Below are 9,754 nucleotides of genomic sequence, written 5' to 3'. Positions count from 1 at the left end.
GGGCCTTGGATAGAGGTGAGTGAGGAGGTGTGGGCGCAGGTTTTACAGTTCCTGCGGTGGCAGGGGGAGGTGCCAGGATGGGAGGGTGGGTCGTAGGTGGGCGTGGACCTGACCAGGTAGTCACGGAGGGAACGGTCTTTGCGGAAGGCGGAGAGGGGTGGGGAGGGAAATATATCCTTGGTGGTGGGGTCTGTTTGGAGGTGGCAGAAATGTCGGCGGATGATTTGGTTTATGCAAAGGTTGGTAGGGTGGAAGGTGAGCACCAGGGGTGTTCTGTCCTTGTTACGGTTGGAGGGGTAGGGTCTGAGGGCAGAGGTGCGGGATGTGGACGAGATGCGTTGGAAGGCATCTTTAACCACACGGGAAGGGAAATTGCAGTCTCTAAAGAAGGAGGCCATCTAATATGTTCTGTTCTAAAGAAGGAGACCACTCTCATGCCCACTGAGAACTAGACTGAATTTACCTAACTTTATTTCATAATGGAACCTTACAGCCAGCATAGTTGTCGAGAATCATAGAAGATGCCCTTCAGCCCATTGAGTCTGCCCCAACAAACAAAGTCTACAAGAGTCTCACCTTCTAGCACTTGGCCTATAGCCTTGGATGTTACAAATGTTACCTGTTCACATGCTGTGAAGTTTACCACCTCAACCATCCTTCCAGACAGTGCATTCCAGGTACCGCCACCCTCTGGGTGAACATTTATTTCCTCAAATGCCCTCTAAATTTCTGGCCTTTACCTTGTTACTGACACCTCAACTAAGGGGAATGGCTGCTTTCAGTACACCCTGTCCATGCCCATATAACCTTATGCATCTCTCTCTCAGGTTCCCCTCAGCCTTCTCTGCTCTAAAGAAGACAACCTGAGCTTATCCAAGCACTTTCCGTAGCTAAACTGCCACATCCCAGGCAACATCGTGATGAATCTGCTCCATACCCCCTCCAGTGCAATCACTTCCTTCCTGCAGTGTGCTGACCAGAACTGCGCATTGTACTCCAGCTGTGGCCTAACCAAAATTCTGTACAGCTCCAAAATAACTTCCCTGGTCTTCTGCCACTACTGATAAAGGCGAGTCCAGTATGCTTTCTTAGCTACCCTATTAACCTGTTCTGCCACCTTTGGTGATCTATGGACAAGCACCCCAAGATCCCTCTATTCCTCTGAGCTTCCTAATGTCCTGCCATTTATTGAATATTTCCTTGTCTTGCTACTTCATCACAATCACCCACGTCAAGGTTAAATTCCATCTGCCAGTTCTGCCCATCTGATCAATTTGTCAAATCTCCTGTAGACCTTCTTCCTCACTGGTGAACACCAGGCTAATCTTTGTGTAATTCACAAACTTGCTTATCATTCCCTCACATTTTTTCTATGTCATTTTTTTATATCACAAACAATAAGGGACCCAGCACTGATTCCCTGTTTATCCCTGGCCTCAAAAGGTAAAAGAAAAAAGGGAGTTATCCGAATACACTCCCCATTCTGGAGATCACTAATATTAACAATCAGATCTTACCTTCTGTAAGCGTCAGGAACAACACATTGAGAATGATGCAACACAACATGGAGCATTTCGGTGCTTTCCATCTGCAAAACAATAAACCTGATTAATAAATCTGGCAGCACCTGACTACTATAAAACCCTTTGCTCAAAACTAAGTCCCTTAGTGATATGTCAACATTAGGGTACACATAGACTAGCAGCTGCAGTTTGCATTAAAGCAAAGCTAGAAATGCAAAGCTCATTAAATACTGATTCAAACCGTGTAGCAGGAGGCTTTTCAGCCCAGCATCCCTGCACCACCACACTGAAATAGTTATCTGCAGAGAACTGCAAATGCCTTCATTCCAAGCATACATTCACGTTCTTCTTGAAAGCTATTATTCAAGATGCTACTACGATCTTTTCAAATGGTTCATCCGAAATCATGACAATGCACTGCAAAAAATAAAAAACCGTCATCTCAAACCTTCATCCTCTTGTTATCAGCCCTATCAGTTTCGAATAGTTTAATTTATTCTACCCAATCCCCTTTGTAATTTTGAACACCTCTATTAAAACTGGCCCTGAAAACCTTCCCTGCTCGAAGGAGAGATAGAATCACCAGTGTTTTAGCTCCCAATACTTTGCTTCCACATTGTCGGGGATTTCTGGTTGGAAGGCAGGAGAAAACTTAACAGCAGATATCCTTCCTAACTAAATGTTCATGCTCATGAGATATCCCTTCAAAATGAAAATAAAAGAGTTACATAGTGCCTTACTGAGGTGGCAGTACCTTAATTGCAATCTGACTTTGTCACAACATGCACAATTAAATTTAAAAAATGGAATAAAATACCACAAAATGTGAAATTATAATGTTACAGAAACACCACAAAAGAAATTATATTTATAGCTATTACATCCAAACAGTAAAATTGGCCTCTTGCCACTCAATGAAGAAATGTATTTCCTAACAATATCTTTGGAATATAATTTTCTCCCACATAACCACTGAACAAAACCAGAGATTAATCAGGTAGGAAGAAACATAGACAGAGAATGAGCCTTTATAGTCAATCAATCTAGTACAGTAGTCCCCCCATAAACACAGAGGATATGTTCCAAGACCTACCATGGAAGCCTGAGACCGCGGATAGGTGTGAGCCCATTCATTTAAATGGGAAATTTACCTTCCCAGCAGCCCCCAGTCCTTGGTTCTGGAAGGTTCCCTGTAATATATATTCAGGCTGCAGTAAATCGCAGGGAACTGAAACCACGGAAACTGGACCCGCAGATACGGGGGTCCCCCTGTAATCCTAAAGATGTTGGATTAGGACGTCTCAGCAAAACTCACCATTTTATTTCCTTCAAGGTTACATCACACGTTATAACTGAAACATCAGTGAAAAGTGTTAAGGGTAGATGGGGAGACTTCTAATCATGCAATCATTGAATGATTTGCCCTGGTAACTTATTTCACAACTCACCTGTGAGTAAGAAAAGTCCTGCCTGATTTCCTTGCTAACTCATGACTTCCCTTTCTTTAAAAAAAACTTCTAAATCCTGAAATTTAAATTGTGAACTTTTTTTGCAAATATAATCAACTCACCAGCAGGAGTCTTGTTCGACCACCTGCCACAGAATACTTCCTGTGTTTGGTCAGTATATTCAGGCAATAAGAAGCTGATAGCAAAGCAAAGCTTGACCTTACCTCTGGTCTGAGACAATAGAAGGGAGTAATGTTGGCTCTGGGGATGTTGTAGTGGAAAGACAATAGAATCAAACTTACCTCAAGTCTGACAAAGGAATATCGGATCACATGAAGATTGATATGCACATTCCATGCGATCAAATGAAAGAGAATCTGTCTGTGTCAAAGGGCTAATGGTGGATTTTAGTAAGGCTTCCATGCAACAGACTGGCCAGAAAAATTAAAGTACACAGGATACAGGGGAGAGAGATGCTGGAGAGACTTACAAGAACATTGCCAGGGCTTGAAAATTGCAGGAAAGACCCCAAAGGATCCTTCCGTAACCGGCAGAGATTTTCCTACACATCCAAACACCTCATCTACTGTGTCTGTTGCTCTCATTGTGGTCTCCTCTATATTGGGAAGACAGAAGGCCAACTTGCGAGATGTTTCAGAGAACATCTCTGGGGCACACACTCGGAACAAGCCCACTGCCCTGTGGCTGACCACTTCAACTCCACCCCCACACTCTGCCAAGGACATGCAAGTCCCGGGCCCCTCCAAAGCCAAACTCAACGCCTGGAAGAAGAATGCCTCATCTTCCACTTTGGGACCCTCCAACCACACTGCATCAGTGTCGATTTCACCAGTTTCCTCATCTCTTCTCATGTCCAACCCGACACCACCCTCTTGAACTGTCCTACCTGTCCATCTTCCTTCCCACCTGCTCTACCCTCACTCCGACCTATCACCATCACCCCCTACCTTTATCCACCTATCACCTTTTAAACCACCTTCCTCCCAGCCTCACAACCCTCCTATTTCTCTCAGCCATCTTGGGTCCACCCCCACATTCCCGATGAAGAGTTTATGCCCAAAACATCAACTCTCCTGCTCCTCGGATGCTGCTTGACCTGCTTTGCTTTTCCACTCCACACTTTTTGACTCTGATCTCCAGTCCTCACTTCGCCCCCCCATAAAAACTGGATAGGCTACGGATGCTCTCTTAGAACAGAGAAAGCTGACAGTTGAGCTGATTAGAATGGTGCTGGAAAAGCACAGCAGGTCAAGCAGCATCCGAGGTGCAGGAAAACTGATGTTTCGGGCAAAAGCCCTTCATTAGGAATCAGTGGGATTTGAAGCGGTGGCTAAAATGTTGAGCCAGCGCAGACATAGGGGTTGACTGAGCTCTTTCTGTGCTGCAATGTTTCTATGATTCCAGATCATGTCAAAACTTGTTCTTCTGTGAATTGTAATACAGGATATTCACTGTTCACTTACACAAAGAAGTAAGACATCTAGTCAAGATTGCATCCAGAGGCCAGCAGTGCAGCACCTCTCCAATGCTTAGCAATCACAAACCGTATAGTGAACTACACAATTCACTTTGGTACATGTCTTTTGTAAATTCTGACAGCAATATGTAATCATTTATAAGCAGTAAATTGCCACATTGGTTTATCATAAATTTCAGAACAGCAGGACAGTGTAAAGAAAGGAGTGTAAAGATGACATTTGATTCCTTAAATTTGTTCCACCACTTACCAAAAATCATAACATTTTTTTCTATTTCAGAGCTCCACCCACTCATACAATCCTCATATACCCTTTACTTTTCAAAAATCTATTGAACTGTTCTGGAAGTTACAACAAACAAACGCCCAATGATGATAGGAAATTCAAAAGTTTCACAAATCTTTCATTGAAGAAGTTTCTTCTCATCTTAGTGCTAACGGCCAATGGCCTTCTGCAACTATAATGCATGTTCCAAATGTGAGGAAATAGAAATATTTTCTTTCTACAGTTAAATCACCAGCATGAAAATATTATTATTGGGGTCTTTAATGGGACAAGAGGGCACAAATTGCTCGTACTAATTCACTTAAATAAGGTTGACGATACTGATTGTATTGATTCATTAGTCACTGCCGCTCCAAGCAGTGTTTCCACTAAGCTGTGTTTGTGTGTGCAGCCGTTCCAAAGTTCTGCCCATACCAAATCATCCAATGCATTCATTTCTGGTTTCTCTGGCTGCTACTGCACACGGGCTGGAGACATTACCAGGATTGTAACTTCTGAGGTATCTGATGACTTATCATATTTAATATCACTCTTGTAGTATCTTTGCTCTCTTCTCGTTAGGCAGATCCTCGAATTGAAGGTTACATTCGTCCATTCCAGGGTGATGAGTCCTGACATGACTAAGAGCCCAATGCTGGATCTGTGCAAAAGCATGGACGATACAGTGGTACCTGAAGAGATGGGTAGATGGGATGCCTGCGGGTCTGCACGCTCCTTTCATTGCTTGCGCTGGTCCCGTCCAAGATGTTCGAGATGCTTCTTTCCCAGTTTGGACAATCACAGTCAATGGATTCTCATGATTCTGTCAGGATATTGCTTTTTCAGGCAGATTTTGAGAACATCCTTGAAGTGTTTCCTGCACCTTGCTGGTAGCCACTTGCCATGACAGAGCTCAAAATAGGAGTCTTCTGACAGTAAGCAGTATCTCAATGTCTGGGGATGTTGGCCTGACAGAGGACACTGCTGATGGGCAAGCAGGATTTTAGGCTGGAATGCAAACAGCTATGACCAGGTTGCTCACATGTCAGCACATTTGATTCAAACATCCTAAACAGCACCGCCTTGCACCACACGCTCAGCTGCTAAATCCTCTTAGCACTTCACAATCAAAATCCTCTTACCATTCCAGGGCAAGGACAACTGGTTTCCAAATCGCACTGAACTAATTTAGCCATGCGATTCTGACATCATGAATGAGCAGATCAGAGCTAGTGCACTAGGTTTAGACCAGCAGAACTTAAGGTTACATGGAAGCCCTTTAGACATGCTCCCAAAATGGACATCAATTCAAATCACTGCTATGTGTATTATAAGCACAAATATTGATGAAACAGATTGCACTGTCACTTCACTACGTGACAGTGATGTTAAACAGGCAAGGTTCCTCCTGCTCATGACAAGAAAACTTTTAGCCCACTTCAATCAGTGTTCTGAAATTGCAAACCTACCATCCCCAATATATTCATGTACATAGTCATAGAAATGTATAGCACGGAAACTTCGGTCCAACTTGTCCATGCTGACCAGCTATCCCAACACAATCTAGTCCCACCTGCCAGCACCTGGTCCATATCCCTCCAAACCCTTCTTATTCACATACCCAACCATTTGCTTTTTAAATGTTGCAATTGTACCAGCCTCCAACACTTCCTCTGGCAGCTCATTCCATACACGTACTTTTTAATATCTTTTTCCTCTCACCCTAAAACTATGCCCTCAATTTCTGGACTCCCCCACCCCAGGGAAAAGACTTTGTCTATTTGTCCTATCCGTGCCCCTCATGATTTTATAAACATCTATAAGGTCACCCCTCAGCGTCCAGCGCTCCAGGGAAAACAGCCCCAGCCTGTTCAACCACTCCCTATAGTTCAAATCCTCCAACCCTGGCAACATCCTTGTAAATCTTTTCTGAACCCTTTCAAGTTTCACAACATCTTTCCAATAGGAAGGAGACCAGAATTGCACGCACAATTCCAATAGTGGCCTAACCAATGCCCTGTACAGCCACAACATGACCTTCCAACTCCTGTACTCACCAAGGGAAAGCATACCAAATGCCTCCTTCACTATCCTATCTACCTGCAACTCCACTTTCAACTTGCACTCCAAGGTCTCTTTGTTCAGCAACACTCCCTAGGACCTTACCATTAAGTGTATAACTCCTGCTAAGATTTGCTTTCCCAAAATGCAGCACCTCATATTTATCTAAATTAAACTCCATCTACCACTTCTCAGCCCATTGGCCCATCTGATCAAGATCCCATTGTAATCTAAGGTGACCTTCTTCGCTGTCCACTACACCTCCAATTTTGGTGTCATCTGCAAACTTACTAAGTATACATCCACTTGTCCTGGAAATATGTCAAGCATCTGGGTTGCAGCCTCAGCTCAGTGAGTACCATTCTCAGCTTAACTCAGGTGACCAAGCACATATTCAAGTCTCACTCCAAAAACCCGAACAGAATATCCAAGCTTGCATTCCAGGCTGTATGAAGGTAATGCTGCATTATCAAAGGTCCCACTTTCAAGCAGAACATTAAACTGGGGCCCCATCTACCCTCTCAAATGGATGTAGAAGATTCCACAGCACTATTCAAAGAACAGAACTATCCCCTTCGGTGCCGTAAGTCAATATTTATCACACAAAAGACATTACAGAAACAATGTTACCTGGTAATTATCACATTGTTGTTTCTGAAATCTTATTGTGTCTAAATGGACTACAACATTGCCTCTGTGGCTTGAATTCAAGAAGTATTTTAGCGATTGTAAAACATTTTTGACATCCTGTCAGCAGGACTGTAGAGTAATCAGCACAGCCTTGACCTTACAGAATGGGAGAGCAGGCTCAAGGGGCTAAGAGGCCTAAATGGTATGTTGGTAAAATAAAATATTTCTCAGTCTGAATCTTATAATTACAGTCTTTATATTTACAACTCATAAGTCAAATCTATTAACAGTCATGTGTATTTCTCAAATGTAGCTGTGTTCAATAAACTAGTTTCCATTAGCTAACAAAGTTGCATTAAAATATATCATTATGCAATGGAAAATACCATCTTAAATAGCGCATGCTTATTCTTGGCTCTTTACCCTATTTCTGTTCCCACAAACACAGGAGGAAAGAAAAGGTGCTCAGTAAATTATTGCAAAAAGAAACCATTGGAAATAGCAAAGAGGACCACAGAACATCAGGCACCAAGTTAGGGGAAAATTGCAAAAGAGAAACATAAATATACAACACACCTGATTAAATACTTCACCATCTCCCAGGCATCATACAGCGGCTCTGCGAAGAACTCTAGCCTCTTGAAAGCCACCACCAGGCTCAGGAGGTCAAAGGTCTGAGGGGGTCTGTGCCTGGTCTTGGGCTCCGCCGGGGGGTTGGCTTCCATCTCCGGCAGGGGGCTGCTGGCACTGAGTGGGGAGCTGCTGGTGCAGCTGGCAGCAACGGTGCTGGTGGCTGTGGTGGCAGCAGGGGGGCTCCCAGCAGAGTTCCTCCTCTCACCTCCACTCTCTGCCAGCCCTGCAGCCTCCCAAGTAGGGGAAGTGCCCGCAGCAGACTGCATAGCTCCAGATTTTTTTGTTAGCAAAATATAAATGTTACAGGTGTACCTCTAATATCGAAACATCCACATTGATGTGCAGTTATATATGCAACAATAGGGACAGGTGTAGTGATTTTGAATGAAATTGAGTTAATGCTGCTGCAATGGGACCCCAGTCCTGTCAACACAATGTTGGGCTGTTGGCAGCATACAGGGGTCACGGGGGGGTCAATCGGTTGCTAGGAGACGAGGCCCAGTGGCGGCCATGACAGTTTCGTACGCTCCGCTCTCTCCTCCACCTCCGCGTAATTTTAAAAATTTTATTCCCCGCTGCGGGCCGCCGGAGGTTCCTTCTCCTACTCCGGTGCTTCCCCGGAAGGCGCTGCTCTTCCCCCGCCGGACCGCTCCGGGTGTTTTCGCTTCTTTCCTCCGCCCTCGCTCTCTTGTCTGTCGCTCGGAACCAACCGTCACCCCTCTCCCTCCCCCTCCCTCCCTGCCAGTCCCCGCCCCCACCTCACCACCCCGCGGCAGGCCGCAGCAATCGAACTCCGCTCGCATCGATGAAGGATTGTGGTTGTAACCCCCCACGGCTGCTGCAGGGGGCACTCTCACCTCCCTGGGGGCCAGTAGCAGCAGATGAAGGTAAAGTCACCTGTTGCAGTGCAATGGTAGTACCCCCACCTCTGGACCAGGAGGCCCACCTGCTCGTGTAGTTTTTTTTTCCTTTATCCATTCACAGGATGAAGGCATCAATGGTCATTTATTGTCCATCCCTAATTGCCCAGAGGGCAGTTAGGAGTTCACCACATTGCTGTAAGTCTGGAGTCACATGTAGGCCAGACCAGGTAAGGATTAGAGGCAAAAAAAACTGCAGTGGCTGGAACAGACAGGCAGGAGTCTGGATGAACACAGCAAGCCAGGCAGCATCAGGAGGTGGAAAAGTCCACGTTTCGGTTGTGAAGAAGGGTTACATTCAAAACATCGACTTCTCCACCTCCTGATGTTGCAGCGTTCTTCCAGCCTCCTGATGACCAAATAAGGATAGTAGTATCCTTCCCTAAAGGACATTAGTGAACCAGATGGTAATCGATAATCGATTCACGGCCATCACTAGATTCTTAATTCTAGATACTTACTTACTTATTGAACTCTAATTCCACCATCTGCAATAACGTGATTTGGACCCAGGTTCCCATAACGTTATCTGAGTCTCTGGATTAACAGCTGAAACTTTATTGCTGGAACAGCACAGCAGGTCAGGCAGCATCTAGGGAACAGAAGATTCGACGTTTCGGGCATTTGGACCCAGGTTCCCATAACGTTATCTGAGTCTCTGGATTAACAGTCCAGTGTTAATATCACAAGGCCATCACCTCCCGCTATTGTGCATTAAGATCTCTGAACAGCTTGATTAGAAAATATTACAAATGTTCAAGCCCAACGTAGTCTTA

At 44.7% G+C, this 9,754-nt stretch overlaps 1 protein-coding gene across 1 annotated transcript in view; it reads right to left on the bottom strand.

The window, feature by feature from the left end:
- zfyve27 (zinc finger, FYVE domain containing 27) overlaps nucleotides 1-8,939 on the bottom strand; it is a 185,570-nt gene extending 176,631 nt beyond the window's left edge. Inside the window, exons 1-2 of the mRNA XM_043713175.1 lie at nucleotides 8,002-8,939; nucleotides 1,518-1,588 (exon numbers count right to left, since the gene is read on the bottom strand). Of these exons, the coding sequence (XP_043569110.1) occupies nucleotides 1,518-1,588; nucleotides 8,002-8,324 (394 nt within the window). The 5' untranslated portion in view covers nucleotides 8,325-8,939. The remainder of the gene's footprint in view (nucleotides 1-1,517; nucleotides 1,589-8,001) is intronic.
- Nucleotides 8,940-9,754: the final 815 nt, after the last annotated feature.

This window comes from Chiloscyllium plagiosum, chromosome 22 (genome assembly GCF_004010195.1).
Source record: "Chiloscyllium plagiosum isolate BGI_BamShark_2017 chromosome 22, ASM401019v2, whole genome shotgun sequence".
Classification (NCBI taxonomy): Eukaryota; Metazoa; Chordata; class Chondrichthyes; order Orectolobiformes; family Hemiscylliidae; genus Chiloscyllium; species Chiloscyllium plagiosum.
The sequence above is the reverse complement of the archived record's forward strand: the minus strand, read 5'-3'. Positions and strand labels throughout refer to the sequence as shown.